Below are 21,102 nucleotides of genomic sequence, written 5' to 3' on the forward strand. Positions count from 1 at the left end.
TTTGTGAGTCCGAGACCCATGTCGGGCTCTGTGCTGACAGCTCAGAGCCTGGAGCCTGCTTCAAGTTCTGTGTGTGTGTGTCTCTCTCTCTGCCCCTTCCCTGCTCACACTGTGTCTCTCTCTCTCAAAAATAAATAAACATAAAAAAAAAAAAAATAGTGCTTTCCAAAGGGTGAATGGACTAACGGTTGCTTTACAGTCAACTGAGGTGCTTGTTGAAAATCTGGGTTCTTAGCCCTCAACCAGACCTACTGACTCCAAATATCTATGAAGGGAGGGCCACAAAACTGCATTTGTGAGAAGCATTCCAGGTTGTTTGTATACATGCTGAAATGTGAAAAATCACTGTTCTAGAATGCAGTCTGTGACAGTTCTTAAGATCATGATTCCTGCCTGCCTGCCTTGCCTGAAGATACCTTAGTGTAAGTAAAAATGCTAACATTTTAGACAAGGTTTTAGAAATTCAAGCCTCCACATCTCCATGGAGCTTTGCAAGCTTGGAATCAGCAAGAATTTCATGAAAGGAGAACACAAAGAACTTCAAGGAATTCCAGGAAAGCGCAAAATGAAGTCCTTCAAACTGTCAAAGGGCTGAAATCAGTTGAGAGATCACATTCTTACAGGACTATCCCCTTACTCTCAAATAAGCCATTTTACAGTACCCAGCACTTGTAAGTACTTACATTGAAGAAGGACTCATTCAGCAATGGCTTATACTGAACCCAGGAAGTCCTAATTTAAGGAGAAACTGTTCATGATGTCATGTATGGAGAATACTTAGAGACCAAGCTACTCAATGACTAAAGTGGTATCAGCAGAGGTACGTGCACACACTTTTGCATGTGTGTTACGTATAAGGAATAAAACCTAGGTCAATTCATTTCAGTGTCATTCTTTGCTTGTTCCTGCAACCAGGAGGGGATGCTGTGCTTTCCTGAGGAAACGCCCATTTCCTAAAAGCAATAGCAACATTAAACATTTAAATAGGGCTTACAGTGGAGTAGGCATAGTGCTAAGTGCTTTATATGCATTAACAGACTTAGTCCTCCATAAGCCTGGTAAAGTAAGTGTCATTATTATCCCCACTTTACAGATGAGGAAAATGAAGCATAGAGTTTATACAGCTGATGGTAGATGAACAAGAACCAAACTTGGGCAGTGTGCCCCTTGGTTCAGGCTCTTATATATTACATTCTACCACCTCCTACTTTATAGTAGGATTGTTGATAGAGGTTAGGAGTTGCCAGGAGATAATGGTGTATCAGAGTGAAGAAGGATGTCTGCCAGCAGACATTTGATTGATAACGTTTATTTAAGTAGAGGGTAAATAAAATGAAAAGTAGAAGAGCTAATTGAGCATCAGTGGAAACTTTTGCCCACTACTTATTTTCACAAAGTACTGTGGAAATGAATTGACCAGGGGATAGTTCTCCAATAGATAGCCTTGATCTAAGGGTGATCATTCCCTTTGGGCTCTTGTGTGTAACTTACTAGACTCAGAATGCTATTTGGCTCCATGAAACAGAACCTTGATGGAGGGTGACTTAAATGAGGGGCTCAGTTATACAGGTGACAAAGAGGGTGGGCATGCTAGGACTAGAACAGTGTTTCAAGGGGCCAGGTTGCGTCTCTCTTCCTCCACATGGCCATCATCCTCAAGACGGTTAGATCAACCCCACTTTGGAGCGTTCATTCAAGTTCTAGGCAGGAAGAAGGGAAAATGGCAAAGGGAAAAAGCTGAGTTGACTCCACTTTTTTCCAAAAAAAAAAAAAAAAACAAAAAACAAAAAAACAAAAAACAAAAAACTGCTTTATAGAAAGTTCCAGCTTAGATCCACTTCGAACTCATTTGCTAGAATGTCACATGATCACCTTTCACTGCAAAGGAGCCTGGGAAATTGAATTCTTATGTGGGCACACTGCCAGCCTGAACAAAATTGGGATTCTATTAAGTAAAGAGGAGGGGAAGAAGAGGTATTGGTGAGGCAGGTAGAATGTCTTCCACAGCGGAGAGAAATGTATCAGAAAGCACTGGATCGGACTCTCAAGTACTCTAGCCAGCTGAAGATACAATGACCAACAGGAAATACAATCTTGCCAAAGAAATAAAGCATCATGAATCATTTACATGGCTAAATCTTTGAGGCCCCTGGTTATAATCAGGATAAAATGTAACTACACCACTGTTTTTGTGATTTTAAGCCTTGTTATTCATATAAAAGAGAAGGGGGGGGGGGGTTGGCTTCTCTTTAGCAGCAATCCAATATGAAAAGGGCATTAATAAAAGGCATTCATAAAAAGTAGTAAAAATGACACTGTAACCAACACATATAGTCAGATGATAGTTCATGTGTGAATCAAATTAAACAGGCATAGAAATATTCCCAGATGTAGTATGAAGGTACCTTGTAAAAGAAGCATTTTATAAATAATATGTGGAAGTTGAAAAAATATCCTATTTTGTCATCAAATTCACAGCATTTAATGAATTATCCCTGGCTATTTCCATGCAGAACTATCAGATCCACATTTCTGACTATAGGATCAAAACAAAATGATTAAGCAATGAAACTTAGAATACTGCTTTCTTACTAAACAATCAAAATCCCAGAAGTACATGCAGGCTACACTTCAGATTGTCGACTGACTACTATACTCCCACAAAATCCAAAAATTTGAATAGTAAAGTTGCACCGGTTCACCAATTGGATATTTTGGTGAAATCCAGTGAACTGATGGGAGTTTCTTTATTGGCTATATTCTTTGTACAGGAAATACACTCTGAAGAGTTTCAAGTTTTATGATTTCATTCAAATGATTATTTTTAAGTTAATATAATCATTTCTAGATCGCCTTATAAGTGTATTATTTCACTGTCTGGATTTAAGTCAACAAACGTGAAGGCACCAAGAGATGGTTTTTTCACTGTCTCAAATTACTGATACTTAAAAGAAGGTTGGACTTCAGGCGTAATTGATTCAATGATGCACCATACAGGCCAAAGGTAGCTGGGTACACACACACGTAAGAACTGCAGAAATTTTGCTGAGAAAAGAGACAGGGGAATGGAGTCAGCCCTGGGCTTGTGGGGGTAGACAAGCAAACCCAAATGAACCTGCCATGGAGCAGCCACGACCGTATTAATGATTTGTGCAAGAGTTTAGATTTTAAAACACATTATTGGCCACATTAAATTAATGTTGTTCATTTGAATGTAATGGTTTTGCTGTTTTGTTTGTATTTAATTTGTAAAGATGTTTGGTTTTATAGTTGTATAATGGCTGTAAACAGAAGGAGTTTAGTCCTATTTTATTTTTATACATATTTAAGTAACATTATAATCAAAACTATTTAATTCTGTACTGCAGAATGAAGAGATTGTCCTTTAAAAAGAGTCTCTATACTACTCAAGTCTGGGAAACACTTTTAAACCACTTTATTTCTGACAGAAAAAGACAATGGAGGTGATACCACTATTTCCAAGCCAAATTCATATTCTGTGACTGGTTGGTAAAGATGTACTTTACAGGTGCAGTAAGTCCCAAGTTCTTGTATTACTAATATAATTTCATAATGGTGTTTGATGGACATCTTGTCCTCTGCAAAAATAAGAATTGCAGAAAACTAAAAAGTTTCTGTGATCCTTTTTAAAGAAAAAAATAAGTATATCTCTCCTGAGTTGGCAGTGCCTTAGAAATCCTCTAGTCCAATCACCATTTGGGGGCACAGATGCATAGAACTTAAGGTCCCCAGTGGTACACAGCTGTCAAGGCCATGCATGAGTGAGGCCGAGAGGGGCTTTTGAATATAGTGATGTCTATGATGTGATTTCTGAACTGTTCACTGTCTGGTCTGACTCATCCCCAAGACAAAGCCTCCTCTGAAATGTTTTGCCAAGAGGCTTTTTGTTTTTGTTTTTTTAAGTTTATTTAGTTATTTTGAGAGAGAAAGTGAGAATGTGTGTATCAGTGGGGAAGGCGCAGAGAGAGAGGGAGAGAGAGAAAATCCTAAGCAGGTTCTGTGCTGTCAGCATGAAGCCCTATGCAGGGCTCAAACTCATGAATCTTGAGATCATGACCTGAGCGGAAAACAAGAGTTGGACACTTAACCAAATGAGCCACCCAGGTGTCTCCCAGTGGCTTTTTGATGGAAATTAGTGAGGAGGCTGAGTTTTAGTGTGGGGTCAGCACGGTGCAGAGCCGAGACCACAGGCCGGGATGCTGAAGCACAGTAGCAAATGGTGCTCTGAGCACATAAGCCCTTTTGAAAATTTGCAGACATCTTCAGGGGAGATTTAGACTCTTGCAGGGCACTGGGTTTCAGACTGGGATTTAAACAATCGCTTCCGGCCCTCAGGGACTGGAGAGATCCCTCCTGACTCCCATCTTCCATGGCAGGTGGGACTCCAAAGCCATGTGAACAAACCACTATAAGAACATCCCCTACTTTACCAGATTTTTAAACTAGATGCAGAAGCTGTTGGGAATGATTCATATTTTTATCAATGATCAATACAACATTAATTTTCTTTCAGTTCTTTCGAAAGTTACCAATAAGCAATGCCAGTGTTTCTGCTGCCCTTTCTCCCAAGAAAACACACTCGATGGGACATTCATGGCCTTCAAGTGTGATCTGACCTTTTACACACAGCTTTTACAAGTACAGCAAAAAACAAGTAAGAGATTTCTTAAGAAAATGTTACTGTTACTGATAATGAACTTATTCTTCGAGTCTTGACACATCAATGTTAGTTAACAAGCACTTTGAATCTTCAAAGCGACCACACCAATGTGGTTTAAATAAACCATAACCTTCTATGTTAACTTATATTACTTACTCATCAGGGTCAACATCAAATAGATTTTCATAAAACAATGAAGAAAACCTAAAATCCAGCCAAAAGAAAGAAAGAGAGAGAAGAAAGAAAGAAAGAAAGAAAGAAAGAAAGAAAGAAAGAAAACAAAAATAATCTGACTAGATAGAGTTTTACCTTAACGTCTGCTTCCCCTTTTGCTACTCTTTAAAATGCTTCCTTCTGGGTTTGCCGGAAGCTTACCTGTTATGTTTGCAAACCTCTATTAAAAATAGCTGGAAGTAAATAACTAAAACATAGGCTGCTTGCAAAATGTAGCAGCAAGATAACATGTGTGTGCTACAGATGAAATAATTCCAAATCCTCTGCAGTTTTGCAGAGGTCTGTAAAGTGCAGTACCAGAGACCAGCGGCACAGCATCGGACCAGAAAACTTTGTAGAAATGCAAATTTTAGGCACTACTCCATTCCAGGTCTACTGAATCAAAAGTCTGGGGAAGGGTTAAGCAATCTGTGTTTGAAGAAGCCCTCCAGGTCGTTCTGATGCAGGCTAACTCTTGAGAACCACACCTTTTAAGTGAAACCTATTTTGAATTTTCAAAGCCTAGCTCCCCTGGAAAGCAATGATTATAAGAAACTATTATAATGCATGATGAGATTAGCTATTGTTTATGACAATAACAGGCATATGTTTCAGTTAAAAATGAATGATAATTATTTTCTTCATGAACTAAACTTTATAAGGTGTTTGACTATACAAACGGAGAGGCAGAAAAATAGGTTTTTTAAATGTTTCAGAATTTGAAATAATATATAGCCATTAATAAAAATATAGTCAGTTAAATTCTGAAATAAATATGTAGCCGTTAATTGAAAGTCAACATTTCATTCCTTTGTGCTATACTAATATACATAATCACACCTATGGTCTGCGGCTATTAACAAGCAATTTGAAGACTGACTATATTAAACATCTCATTCACTAATTCTTTCATAATAGAAAATCATGTTACCAAAAAAAAAAAAAATAGGTCCTTTAAATCATAAGTCAAACAAATCACGGCATTCCCCATCTGTTTAATTACCATAACTAGAGGTGCTGTTAGCAACAAAAGGAAATTCAGAATTACAAAGTAAAGGTTAGTTCTCCAGTCTGAGACCATTTTAAGAACAAGATGAAATATGTTGGAATCATTAGAAAAGCTGTCAAAACCTCTGCTCCTCTTTCCATTAGGCTTTGATTTGTGTAAACTCAATACTTTTAGACACAACGGCTTTCTAAAGGCCATTAATAAAAGGCAGCCGTGGTTTGAGAATTGATGAACAATCTACTCCCTTGTCAAAAACTATATAAAAGTTGATTTGGAAGCAATACCTTGATTGCTCCTGCAGCCTACCTGTCTACAGACGAAGGTTTGGAATTCCGTGGCTTCTTCACTTGGGCATACAGAGTATCCATCATATGCCCTTCTCTTGGGCTCTGGGGTCTGGTGTTGAGAGCCACCGAGCCTTCGTAGGAAGACATTCCCCCATACAGCAACTCATCAGTACAACCCAATGTCCGATGAAAATCTTGGATTTCAGCATAGTCACGCTCTCGAGCTTGTCGCTCTCTAAATTCACGAGTTTTGGCTTGAATCCTGTAAAATTAGAACCAAGTTGAAACAAGAGAAACTGTCTTTTCTAAGAACTGTATATACAGAAATATTCATCAAAATAGGTCATAAAATATATTTTATTTCATGCAGCTATAAGAAGATTGATGGTATAAACAATGTTATATACATTTTGGATTGTCAAGGTAACGTCATGCATGCTCTGAAATAATCACTTCAGATAGCTTTTGTTCACGTCAGTAAGGCATAGTCATGGTTTACAACTTCATTTAAATTGTCACTTATTAATTAGTTTAAGAAATTCGCCAGTAACAGATAGTTTTTAGGCACCCACTTGGGTCTTACTCATGAATTTTTTTAAGGCAAGAAGTGATTTTTCTTAAAGTTACACACTCACACACATGCTATATATTTATATATTTATGTGTGAGTGCATAATGTATACATCTTACTCATTATAAATATACCATACACATTCAACGTATTACAAAGCCTAAACATAATCCACACCCATAATTTCTCTATTAATGGCAAAAGAAGATCTGTTTAATAACACCAGCTTTGATTTTATGTGATGTATACAGAATTGGTAAATCCTGAGATTAAGGACAAGAAGGCATGCATCCAATCAAATTCTAAAATAAATCTTGAGTGTGTTATAACTAAGAAACAGATCATAAATAACCACTTTTACTGAAGATTGTTTAAATATTTCCTAAGATTTTATTGAGCTACTTGGTAGAAAGGCCTTTTCAACCTATAATATACTGATATAATTTATATCCTAGGTTGATTTCAGCTATCTAAAAATAATTAAACTACTTTCAATAGAATTTTAATGATTTTTGTTGGGAAAAGCATTTCTATTAAATATTTACAAATTTAAATGTATACTTAAAAGTGAAGTCTTATTTATATAAAGTAATATTTTAGACTGTGCTTAACATTTCATGACAAAGTTATTTGTTTTTATCATATCTGATGCAGACCACTGCTAGCATAAATGACATAAATATATATACAAAATAATACAGAAAAGATACAAAAGCCACAGAAAGCATAAAAAAATTAAAAAACAAACAAACTATGGACCAATATCCCTCATGAATATAGAATTAAAAATCTTTTGCAAAATATTACCAAGTAGAATTTAGCACTATGTAAAAAAGATTATATAACATGACCAAGTGATGTTTATTGTAGTAATTCAAGGCTGGTCCAACACTCAAAAATCAATCAGTGTAATCCAACCTATTAACAGGCTAAAGAAGAAAATCACATGATCATATGAATTGATGCAGAAAAAGCATCTGAAAAAATTCAATACCCAACATGACAGAAGCTCTAAAAAAACTAGTAATAAATAGAGCATAACTAACTTCCTAAACTTGATAAAGAGCATCTACAAAACCTATTAGTAACATCATACATTATACATCATGGAGAAAAACTGAATCTTTTTTTTATTTTAAATATTTTATAATGTTTCTTTTTTTGAGAGAGAGAGAGAGACAGAACATGAGTGGGGGAGGGGTAGAGAGAGAGGGAGACCCAGAATCCAAGGCAGGCTCCAGGCTCTGAGCTGTCAGCACAGAGCCCAACACAGGACTAGAACCCATGAACCACGAGACCATGACCTGAGCCCAAGTCAGATTCTTAACCAACTGAGCCACCTGGGAGCCCCAAAAACTGAATCTTAAGACGAAGAAAAGGGTAGGGATGTCTGCTCCCTCATAGTGCTGGAAATTCTAGACAGTGCAATCAGCCTAGAAAAAGAAATGGGTGGTACACAGATTGGGAAAAAAGAAATAATTGTGGATGACATAATGATATATTTGCAGGTCTACATACACAGAAAACCCCAAGAAATCTCAAAGTTTCCTAGAACTAAAGATCGAGTTCAGCAAAGTAACAAGATACATCATTAATACACAAAAATCCATTGTATTTCTATATGCTGTCAATGAACATGGGTGCTGAAATTAAGAATATGATGTCATTTACAAGCACTAAAAAATGGAATATATACATAAATATACAGATACACAGATAAACTAAAGGTTGGTTTATAGATATGTATAAACATATATAGATAAATCTAACAAAACATGCGTACAACTTGTATGCTGAAAACTATACAATGTTGATGAAAAATATCAAAGAAAATCTAAAACATGGAGAGATTTACTGTGATCATGAATCAAAGACTCAACATAGTAAAGAAGTCAATTCTCTCCAAGTTGAAATCCAGGCTTAATATAATTCCTATAAAAACCCCAGGAAGATTCTTGCAGATATAGACAAGATTATTTTCAAATTTATATAGAAAGAAAAAGGATAGAGTAGCTAAACAATTGTAAAAAAAAAAAAAATAATAATAAACTGGGAAAAATCACACTTCCTGATTTTGAGATGGAATACAGCCATGGTAATCAAGTCTATGTGGTATCTGTGGAGGGACAGATACACAGATCAGAGGAACAGAATAAGAATCCAGAAATAGCCAAGTATGGCCAACTAATTTCTTTTAATTGTGCAAAATCAATTCAATAGAATAAAGCATTCTTTTCAATAAATAGTGCTGGAACAATTAAATATTCTTATGCAAAAACAAAAACAAAACAAAACAAAAAACAAAGCACCCTGGATTTAAACATCGTACGTTATACAAAATAACCCAAAATGGATTATAAATTTAAATGTAAAAATGTAATACTTTAATACTTTAGAAGAAAATTGTCAGGACCTAACACTTGCAGAATAATTCTTAGGAATACTAAAAGCATCATCCATAAAAGAAAAGACAAATAAATTCAACGTCACCAAAACTAAAAGCATTTCCTCTCTGAAAGGCTCTAATAGGACAATGAAAAGTCAAGTACAGACCAAGAGAAAATATTTGTAAACCACATATTTGACAAAGAAGTCATGTCCAGAATATACAGGGAATACCTAACACTCAACAATGAGAACAACAATCCAATTAGAAGGGCAAAAGACAAGAAGCAATTTATTTCTCTGAAAAGTATATACTGATAACAAATAAGCAGATAAAAATGTTCAACAACAGCAGCCATTAGGGAAATGCAAATTAAGACCAAAATGAGCTACCACTACACACCTATCAGATCAGCTAAAAAAGTGAGAATATCAAATGCTAGCAAGGATGCAAGGAAACTGCATCTAACATACATTACTGGTAGAAATGTAAAATGGTACCATCAGCTGGAAAACAGTCTCCAGGTTCTCACAAAACTAGACATGCACTTACCATCCCATTCAGCAATTGCACTTCTGGGCATTTATCCCAAAGAAATAGAAACTTAAGTCCATGCAAAGACCTGTACACAATTGTTCATAGACACTTTGTTTCTAATATTCGAAAACAGGAAATAACCAAAATATGCAACAATAAGTGAATGGTCAAGCGAACCAAAGTATATCCTTATCAAAGAGTACCACACAGCAATACAAATGAACAGACTATTAATATACACAGCAACTGGAATTAATCTCAGGGGCATTATTAAACTATGTGGGAAAAAAAAGTCAATCTCAAAGGTCACATGTTATAAGAATTCATTTATATAGCATTCTCAAAATGACAAAATTATAGACATGGTGAACAGAACACAATGGGGTGATGGTGATCACGGTGGGGTTTAGCAACGGTGAGAGCAGGGGGGTGGGTGTGACCATAACAGATTAGCACGAGGAAGATCTTTGCAATGGAACAGTTGTTTCTTAATTGCATTGGTGGTTACATGAACCACACATGTGATTACATGACACAGAACTATGTATACACATGGCACCAATGCCAGTTTCCTGGTTTAGATATTTTACTATAGGCATGTATGATGTAACAGTTTAGGGTAACTGGATAAAGGCTACACAAGACTTCTTTGTACCATCTTTGCAACTTCCTGTCAATCAAAAATTAATCCAAAATAAAAAGTTTTTAAAAACCCAGAAAGTTGTCACACAGCATTGCAAGCAAAATTTGCATTTTTCTCCCTTGTTTTCTTCTTACATCAAGGCTATCACCATTATGCCAGTCTTGTTTATCTGAATTTTGGAACTGCTAGGTCATTTTTTTCTAATTTCTTTTATTTCCAGGCTATGAAATGGAAGTACTTAAATTCACCTAGCTTAGTGCTCCTCAACAGGGGTCCAGTGACATTTGAGAAAGGATAATTTGTTATTGTGCACAACTTCTTGCACAACTGCTTATCGCTGAATGTCATCAAGCAGTGTCCTCAGACATGGAGGCAAGCAAAAACGCTTCACATTTTCCCAAAACCTCCCTAGAAGGACCTTATTTCATGAGGTGAAAACCAATAACTTAATTTATAAGAGACTACTGAAAAGTTAATTTTTTTTTTTAATCAGGAAGGGTCCTAGATTCTAATAAATAAAAGTTCCACAGACATAATACCCATAGGAGAAATAGTAAGTCAAATTCTAATGTCAAATTTAGCTAAATTTATACTAGAATTCTTATTATAGTCTAGTCTACTTATTCATTTAGGAGTGATTATAACAGTCAAGGATGTTATTATAAAGGCTGATTACTACTAAATATTAGATATTCATGATGAAAAGTTCATATAAGTTCAGAGATAATTTTATTCTTTGCATCATACTGTCTTTTTGACTCTGTATTCAGGCAGGAAAAACTACAGAAGGGAGAAATTACTTCTTTCTTCAATTCAATGGGATATTATTTGAAGCTCATTTATGATCACTTATCTGACAATCCACTTTACTACTATATGTGATACCATCAGACAATCACCTAACTACAGGTAATATCCAGGATGACTGGGCATTCACATAAGTCTTGAAGTTTGGGAACCTGTAGAAATTTGGAGGGCTACCATAGATATAAAGCCAAACTCTCCATATTTTAGGAGAACCCCCTAAAATCAAAGACAGTAATGGATTGGTTTATAAATGAGTGAACCCTATGGTAGCTGAACTTCAGTCCACGGAAAGTGAAGAAAATCCAGTTTACTTATGTTAGAAAATGCAGCCCTGTTAACAGAAGAAGCCACCAGAAAAAGAGAATGTGAACATTCTCTTCTCAAGGGAAGCACAAAACCTAAATAATCTCCCCAAACTTCTTGCACAATTGTTTCAATATATTATTGATGGGCCCTGGAATTGAATGCTCTTTTGTTCCAAATTACACAGAAACTAATCTTCATTTTGGGACTCAATTTCTATCAAGTCAATTGCTCAGAAGGGCTCAACAGTAGCATACGGTACTATTCATAAAGCCCAGTCCCATTTGCTTTCTTTTACCCAAATTTGTACATTATTACTAGTTGCCACTAATCATTGAATCCAATAAACATAGTCACGTCTATAGCACCGTCTAAAGGCATTAATTTTTGTCTAAGCTCCAATAACATATGAACTTAATATTTTTATTGTTTATCTTGTCGTCACCAATGAATTTATCCCCAAGCCACAAAAGCTGTGACGGAAACCTCAGAATGAAACTGCAGCATACCTGTGGCTCAGGAAGTGGGGCTAGTGCCACAGCAGGCTAAAGAATCTGGTTACCAGCTTGGACTAACGTGCATTTTCAAGTTCATTCTAGGAATCATTGCTAATGAAGCCTGCTGCTGTGCAAATGGCACTGAAAAGTAGATTTTTAAAACCAGGAACACACTATGGTTTGTGAATTGTAGTGACAATTCACAGTCAAATTAACAAATGATTTTCTTTATTATATACTCTTATACTTGAATGTCTTGTTTATTGTAAAGTGAGAAATGGGACTTTGGAACGCAACCATGTTATATTTACATGTAATATATTTTCATTATTTCTTGAGAGATTTATATTAGAAAAGAAATATTTGGATCAGGGGAGAAAATATCTTTGGCATCTTAATGAAAATAATATAGTTTCTTAAGGAAACTTAAAAAAAAAAAGACAGTGATTATACTGCAGTTCAGCCTTTAATAGTTCCAGATGGTCAGTGCTATGAAAGGACACCTCTTCTATTCTTTTATCATGACCCTCAGGTCACAAATTATCTCTAAGATGTGAGAGCCATTCGTTTTTCTGAACAGTCAGGTTGTTGTTTAGCATTATCCCTCCTATTTATCTTGGGCCAAACTTCAGCAATCACAGAAGTAACTAATTAGCCCAAAACTTAGCCAAAGAAATAAATGTCTATTGCTGTAAGCGTTTCAGATAGTCCTTCATAGTTATACAAGAGAACTATTCTGAGAGCAGACAACCGTAGTGACTGATGTTGATGGGCAACATCATCGTGCACTATTTTCCTGCTCTTGAAATATAAACAAAAACAAAACTTTTAAAACTTTGTAAGACTTTTAACAAGTGAAGAATTTATCATATCAGTCTGTTATGTTTGAACATAAATATTCTCACCCTTTTGGTAAAAAAAAAAAAAAATTATCTTGCACTATGATAATGAAATTGCCTTGAACCTGTGTAGAAAACAATACACAAAATAATGTAATATACTAAATAAAGTAATAAGGTTAATTTCTTTCCTGCTGTCACTAAATTCATGCTAACAGTCTCTCTTCAGCTTGACATCAATTAATGATTTTAATTCTAGACTCTTGTCACAGTGTTCACCACCTTTTTCTCTAATTAAAATGGATGATGCATGATGAAGACACACAAGACTTCTGTTCTTGTAACATTTCTATTCATTAGGATTTTTTGCTTTTACAATAAATGGCTTTTAGCACTAATTGCAGTAGAGTAAGATGAAAATAACTGTTTTATGACTATGAAGTATGGTCTTCATATATCCAGAAAAGGTACAGGCATGAGAATCACTACCGAGTGACCAACTCCTCAGGATGGAAATCAATGGTCTACTTAAATCCTAAATACGTCACCTCCAATGTAACAAAACTTCGATACATGGAACAACCATGGTGCATTTTTTAGAACACTCCAAGAAATAGAAATTGACCTTTAATAATGTTAATAAAAATGCTGTAAATGTCTGCAGAAGATAAAATATACTAATATTAGTTTCCAAAAAAACATTAAAATGAATGTTGCATTGCTACATATCAGATAGTTGTTAAGTATCTTCAAAACAATGTTTAAAACCTTGCAATCAACTCTTTTGGGAAACATTTTATCCCCAACTTATTGGCCTGCCATCCAGAAGCCTCATTCTGGGAACAAAGATCTTTTCCTCACAGTATTTCCTCTCTCTGAAAATCATTATTACAGACATTCATCAAATAAAACCTAAATGCATGGCAGAATGAAATTTAAACTACAATATAACTGGAAGCAATGGTTCAGTTTAATAGTAGCTTGTGGTCAACTGAATGAATGCTGTATTTGCCCCTTAAAACACCTCATCAGATGGAACACTTCAGAAATACTGTGGCTCAACTCCTCAATCCATCAGGCAACCCTGCTACATAAATCCCACAACTGGCTCCTCCCAATACAGAAGCTTCCAATTTGGCATCAATGCCAAACTCCGAAGAGAGGGACAATATTCCACTAAATTTCTTACTTTGAAAACAGCCATCATTTTAAGTGGGATTTTATCTCTTGGTAATATTGAGGTAAAAGATAATTGAGACGAAAAGACTTCCATATTCTAAATGGGTCCCGAAAAAAAAAAATTCATGACTAGGACCGTTTTGAAGGTAATTTCCTGTTCAAGGGAAAATGGCAAGTTGTACAAATCCACAGTAGAATCATACAATAGGTGGGGAAAAGTTAAGCTTCATCCCTTAATACTAAAAGTGAAACGATATCAGTTTTAAAATATTAAATGGTGGTTCGCCTGGGTTACTCAATTGGTTGAGCATCCAACTCTTGGTTTTGGCTCACAGTCATGGGATTGAGCACCACATCCAGCTTTGTGCTGAGAGCAGAGCCTGCTTTAGATTCTCTCTCTCTCTCCCCCTGCCCCTCTCCCCTGCTCATGCTCTCTCTCTCTCTCTCTCTAAAATAAACATATATATGTATATATGAATATAAGTGCATATTTGAATATATACATATATGTATATATTTGAATATATACATATATACATATATACATACACACACATATATATATGTATATACATATGGCTAAAAGTTGAAAAAGATATTAAAAAAAAAAAGCATTCACAGAGATACCACAAATGACTAACACAAAACCACAGAATCTAAGGAGTTAGAAGAACACCTCCTTCCTATGAGCCCCTGTGCCTACATATGGGTGTAGAATTTCTCCACTTTGCTAAATACCTAAGTTCTTAAGAACTAGATCTAGACTCCAAATTACCATCTATGGAGAGTGTTCATTATTAACTCTAGCCTGTCAACCTATTACCTTCCCAAAGCTCTGCAGTTAGCTATTTTCACATTGGTTGTATTGCCTTATATCAATTTTGTAATGTTAACAGACTTAAATCTTTTCTCCCTCTTAACAAAGGTAAGGGATCCCTGAGAGAAGGAAGAACAACATAACACAAAATTTAGACCATCATATGGTATGTGTAACATATTGTGAAATGACAAAAACTTCTCTTTATGCTGACTAATGAAACACTAGAATAATTTTTCACAAACCAAAACACACACAGTCTTACAGATACTCATCCACTCACATTATGTTCTGACTATGAGTAACAAAGCACCTACAGTTATTTCCAACTCAAACAGATGCTGCAATGCCAAATACATCTAAGACGGTTCTCATCAAATACAAAACTGCTTTTTCCTACTCCAGTTATGTTCTCTCAACAAAATCCATTCCAAACACACACATGCACGCACACACACACATACACATGCTCAATATTGGTCTAACTAGTGAACTTCCACATAGTTAATAGACTGTTTAAAATTTTTGTTCACCTGCAACAATAAATTTTTCTAAAAAATGTCTGATGAAACTAATTTCAGTGATTAGAGGTGATTTTTCTGAAGGACTGAAGAGGTCAGAGAAAATATGGAAAATTCTGCTACAGGATAGAAAAATGTAGATTTTCTAAGAGGTTACTTTTTAAAAGTTAAGCTTTGTTCGAATGACAATATGTGATCTAAATGCAAAGATTATCCAGGTTACCTGGGTTCTACGGTCAGAATTCAGGGAGCCTGAATACTAAGTTTGAAGCCAAAATGAGTAAAAATTTCTCTTCTCTTTCAGATACACGGGGAATACACCTATTACTGCTTTATTGATTGTTTCTCCTGTAATTTCACAAACTTTTTACCCATGCACTTTAAACACACTTTACTACTACATTATAATATTTTTAAATGTTAGCTTAAATGTTAACTTCTGCATCTTTTGAAAAGGATCTTACCAACTAAGAAACACCACAAAAAAAAGTTTCTATCAAAATTTCAAGTAATTGCACAAAGCAGATATTGGAAACAACTGGTAAAACCGAAAAAAGAAATGCCAGTGAATGGGAACCATATGCAGAAATGCCACACAAAGTTGCAAAATGATGCACCGAGAACTGGGTGTAGCACATGCAGCACATACAGTTTAATGGCCCCAGTACTGGAAACACGAGCTTTTAAGAAGGATTATCTCTTTGAATAATGGAACATTTCTAGCCATACACTTCCTTAGCAGATTTATAAATATCCTTCACATACTGGGAGAATTTCATAAGAAATTCACTTAACTTTTTCATGTCTCCACTAGAATCATTCAGTCCCCTTTAAAATACTTCCAAGAACAACTTACTACATAGATACAGATAAGAATATCAGAACAGGTATCCCTTGCTGAGTAATACAAAATGCAAGCCAGTTAGCATCATATATATAATAGAATGAATAACATATGAAGTAAATATTTCAGAGTTGAGGAATCTGGCCAGATAGTACAGAGATTTCATCTTTCAGACCTTTTTCCTTCTTTCTGTCCTTCCTTCCCATCCATCCATCTGTTCATACAGACTTGACCTTGTTCCAGAAAAAAATTTAACATGGTTTTCTAAGAATGTACAAAAATGCAAAATAAATCAAAATGAAAATAGATTTAGCTTTTTGAAAGTATGTATGTGTGGAAATACATATTTTATAGGAAATAAATTGGAAAGGCATAGTCTAGTATGTTAACAGTGATGTTATTACAGATAAATTTTTATTTTCCGGGCTTAAATTTATGTTTTTTTCTTTCAAATTGTGTATAGATTTAGAATTAGAATACATTAGATATAGACCTTAAAAAGGTATATGTTTTAAACAGGTAAAAACATGAGGGGAAGAAAACAATGGAAAATGAAAGACAGAACAGAAATAAGATGCATAAGTAGACAAAACAGAAGCCATGAAATATAGACAGATCACCAACAGTGGTTCTACATTTGCTCATGATTCTGGGAAACAATCAACCTTGAGTTCCACAGTCAGTTAGATGAATGAGCTGGATATGGCTGACCCAGGAGCCAATGGTCTTTGCCAGTATTTCCCAAGTGACTGAATTCTGAGATGTTAGTATTCCACAGAAAACAAAAAGTGAAGGGGGATGTTCTGTGAATAAATGAGTTAGGAAATGATGAATCTCTATTCATATCTTGGTAACTCACAAGGTACATTAACATAATTAGAGTTTTGAGATATAATGGAGTAAAGAAATATGCATCAATTGGCTTAACCAAGTGTTTCTCAAAGAGATTTGCATTGTGGAACCCTTTTTCTACTGCTAAACATTGTTTGGGAAACTCCCACACTACACTGTTCAATATCAACCTTTAAAGCCTAAGTGGAGGTACCACTGGAGCAAAAATACAATAGAAAGCCAAACATTACTTCGGACACTTGGTCACCATAATGGAAGCTAAGTGAGCCTGAAGTTACACAGATCATTTAATTAAATATATTCTATTAGGAGTTTGAAGCCTAATCTTTTTGTGGTGGAAATGAGCCAATGGGGGCTTTGTCCCTAGGCACACCTGAAAGACAACCCAATAAGAGGCAGCAAGCACTGAATTCACACCTCGGCTCCAAATACCAATCACTCTGCTTCATTTCCCCAGCTAGCCCAAATGTGGCCAACAGCATCTCTGAAAGGCAAGCAACTAGGTTCAGAGCTTGGAGTCAGAAGTCAAAATAGCACATCATGGGACCAGCTAATTTTACCCTTGGCATTATCCCCAGACTCCCTGCTTCTCAGGAAGAGAGCCTACACATGCAGTCTCAAGTTGCTTGGCAGGGCAGAGCTAGTAGAGACAGAGGACAGATCTATGCTGGGCTCTTCCTATGTGAACAGCATTTATTCAAGACTCCATCTCCCAAGGATGATAGCAGGTAGAAAGGAAAGGGGAGAAAGTTAGCAAAAATGAAATCAAATGTAATCTCAGACCCATGCTCAGAAGAATCTAATTTACTTTAACTATCTAAATAGATCTTAACCTGTAGGAGAACACATTTGAAATGACATTCATTGTCTTTTCAATTGTTCCATATTTATATCTTGAGTCGTATTCAGGCTTCGTGGATGTGTATGGTCAAAAAACTATTTTTTGGATTGGGACATGTCATAACTAATAACTAAAGGATGTCAGGTTTTCTACTTAAAAAAATTTTTTTTTACATTTATTTATTTTTGAGAGAGAGAGTGAGCTAGTGCACAAGTGGGGGAGGGGCAGAGAGAGAATGAGACACAGAATCTGAAACAGGATCCAGGCTCTGAACTGTCAGCACAGAGCCTGATGCGGGGATTGAACTCCCAAACTGTGACATCATGACCTGAGCAGAAGTCAGATACTTATCCAAGTGAGGCGCCCTTGGTTTTCTATTTTCATATGAAGTCACCCAAAATAATTTTGGGAATTCAAATAGCTACAGTGGTAAATAATGTTAAAAGAGATGCTTCACTACTAATCCGCAATGAGTAAAGGCTATGATGAGAATATAAGCAGTGGTTTATTTATTTTTATCTATTCCTCCACTCAAATTCTTCCCAAAGAAGTTGCAATTTGCATTCTCCAACAAAGCACCGCCAGTGCCACTGGTCAGAACAGAAAGGAGGACATACAAAAGGTTTGCCTTATCCAAATACCAAACACTAAACGAGCCCCACTTATGTAATTCACTAAGTCTCATGCATTCACTCGCTCTATTACAAGATCCATGAGTTTAAATAAAACATACTTATAAAAATTGTTCCTGAAGTACAAAGTCAGAGTATAATAGTTTCCTTAAATTATGAAGCTAATTGATTTTTTTTAATGGACGATTCACTGGTTCCTTGACCCTAAAAGATTTTTATTCTAGGCCTCCTGCACATTGTAAATTCATTATGACCAACCTAGTTCCCAGAAGTATTGCATCATTAGAGGTACAGAGATGGAGATTAAAAGCAAAACTGAAAGTGAACTGTGCCTTAGGCAAATTAATAATACAAGTGAAACCATTATGTAAAAATCATTGTTTGCCTGTAAAAATTTGACTATGCATAATAACAAGTATCTTGGAAAATGGTGATAGAATTCTGCATTGAAACACAGTAACCATCTTAAACCGGAAGAAAAGAATATTTCAAATAAGAACAATGGTACAGGATACATGAAGCTATCCCCTATAGTTGGCATCAAAATAGAAGAGAGGTATAATGTTTCTATTGCTCAGATTGTTCTCTAACAAATCACATATTTGCCTGTGGATAAATCTGAGTACATACATTTAGTTGGTATACGCTCTCTTCCTTTAGGGGCAAGAAAGACTTTTAGGATAGAAGTTTATAATACTGAGCAGTTGAGCACCATATTATATACACTAAGGAATATTGTGTGCCTTGGCCTGACAACAGTGAGCCATTAATAAGTTTGGGGATCCCAAAATTGAAAAGGATCAAAGAGTCCTAGAAATTAAGAAAATGGAAGGGTTTAAAACAAACAAAACTGGAGAAGTACCAGAAGAAAGAACCTAGACTTGCATCATAAATTAAAAGTCCATACTTTTCCCCCCTTGTATATTTAATGTTCTGGAAAGCTACAAACAGAGAATCAGAGTAACTATCTTAGCCCCAAACCTCAGATATAGGAGAAAGATGACTGGAAAAATATCCAAACATTAATCTCTTGTAAAGAAAACCATCATAGATTATTCTTTCTAGTTCTTTCATTCATTAAGCGTGAGATTGAAAGTACCCTGACTCTAGAACTGTTAGCAAGAATCTGGAATTGAAGGTGCTGGACTCTAATCTTAGTTATGGACAATATTTAGTCTTTCAGCCTTGAGCCAGGCACCAAAAACTGCCTCGTACCCCAGATTACTCAGAGTACAACAGGCATATTATCTCTTGCTGCGGCACCTCTGAAAATGTGAAGTGATGATACAGAGGGGGCTCCTTATGAGTCTGCAAACTCTAATGACAAAAACGTGAAGTGGCTTTCTCATCCCCGGGGAATGACAACAAGAGAAATTCTAATCACTTATCAAAATGGGTTTCAATATCTGTTAAGGTAACTTTTCATTCATTTTACTGGTTTTCAGGTTCTTATGGAACGTCTCAACAAGAGATAACAATCAAATTTAAGTGGAAAATTTCACAAAATATGATAGGAAAATAGAAAGAAAGAAACAAATGTCTCGTTTGAGAGAAAAACAACATAGCCCAAAAGCAACAGTCTCTTCAATTGTTGTTATAAATCAAAATATTTTAAATGAGATATCAAAATTCAAAGTTTTATTCCCAGAGAAATAGTCTTAAAAATTATTATAAAATACTATAAACTCATAAATGAATGAAACAGAATTGTAAATATTTCTTTGTGATTTTAAAAGTGATTATAAGTTCAGTCTTAATGTTTATTTAATTATGTTATTATGCTATTAATGTTATTTATCTAAACTATCTCCTAAGCAAAGATCTTAATTAAAACCATTTAAACTCACTTTAATGCCTCAAATAAACACATGATTTTTTCTTTGAATCTTTCTTTACATTGTATTTATTCCACAGAAACACTAAAAACCATTGGAGTACAAATTCTTCATATTAGATAAAAGAAAAAAGAGTGGAAAAGAAAAAAAGCTCTATCTGACGAGGGTTAATCAAATGACTGAAGTCTACCTCTCCTGCTCCTGCTTCATTCGTATCCTCTCCTCTTCTGATGTAAGGGAGTCCTGTATTTTTATTTTACCCGTTTTCTCAATCTTGTCATCTTTTCGATGTTTGCCAAACCTGTTGATAACAAAAAATTCTAACTTGTCAATATATACAAAATGAGTTTTCATTCTTTTGTGACAAAGACATATGTACTCAATGAAATGTGAGCTGCCTCAAAATGAGGGCCAAAAGGTCACCTGCAAATGATTTTTGCCCAATATTAATATTTTCAATCAATTTATTGGAATTACTTTTAATCAGAACTTTCCAGAGACAACCCTTTTGAAAATGGCCTCAATACCCATTTTTCTTTTGGCAAAACACAAGTAAACAACTTCATAGCTCATCCTTATTGAACAAACAATAAATGTATAGGACTGAGTGCTGAATACTTCAAATGATAGAGGCCAAAAATCTGCATTAGAATGGGTTTCTCTTAAGACTAAAGAATGGTAATCCACAATCATCTATTTAATAATCTCTCCATAAACAACTATTCTTTACTTTCATAGGTTTATTGGAAACATTCATCATAGTTTAAAAACTGACAAACAAGGCCATGTTCACAAGGTTTAAAGTACA

General features: G+C 35.3%; 1 protein-coding gene across 15 annotated transcripts in view; it reads right to left on the reverse strand.

Moving 5' to 3' along the window:
• The window catches only part of PARD3 (par-3 family cell polarity regulator), a 661,972-nt gene that overhangs the window by 149,394 nt on the left and 491,476 nt on the right, over positions 1-21,102 (reverse strand). For 12 of the 15 annotated variants that reach the window (XM_060658990.3, XM_060658994.3, XM_060658987.3 and 9 more), the window contains 2 exons: positions 20,485-20,595; positions 6,210-6,452 (listed from right to left, as the gene is read on the reverse strand). In XM_060658990.3, the coding sequence (XP_060514973.1) occupies positions 6,210-6,452; positions 20,485-20,595 (354 nt within the window). The remainder of the gene's footprint in view (positions 1-6,209; positions 6,453-20,484; positions 20,596-21,102) is intronic. The other 3 variants (XM_060658996.3, XM_060658995.3, XM_060658993.3) reach the window with 1 other exon arrangement.

The sequence above is a fragment of the Panthera onca genome, chromosome B4, assembly GCF_046562875.1.
Source record: "Panthera onca isolate mPanOnc1 chromosome B4, mPanOnc1 haplotype 2, whole genome shotgun sequence".
Lineage (NCBI taxonomy): Eukaryota > Metazoa > Chordata > Mammalia > Carnivora > Felidae > Panthera > Panthera onca.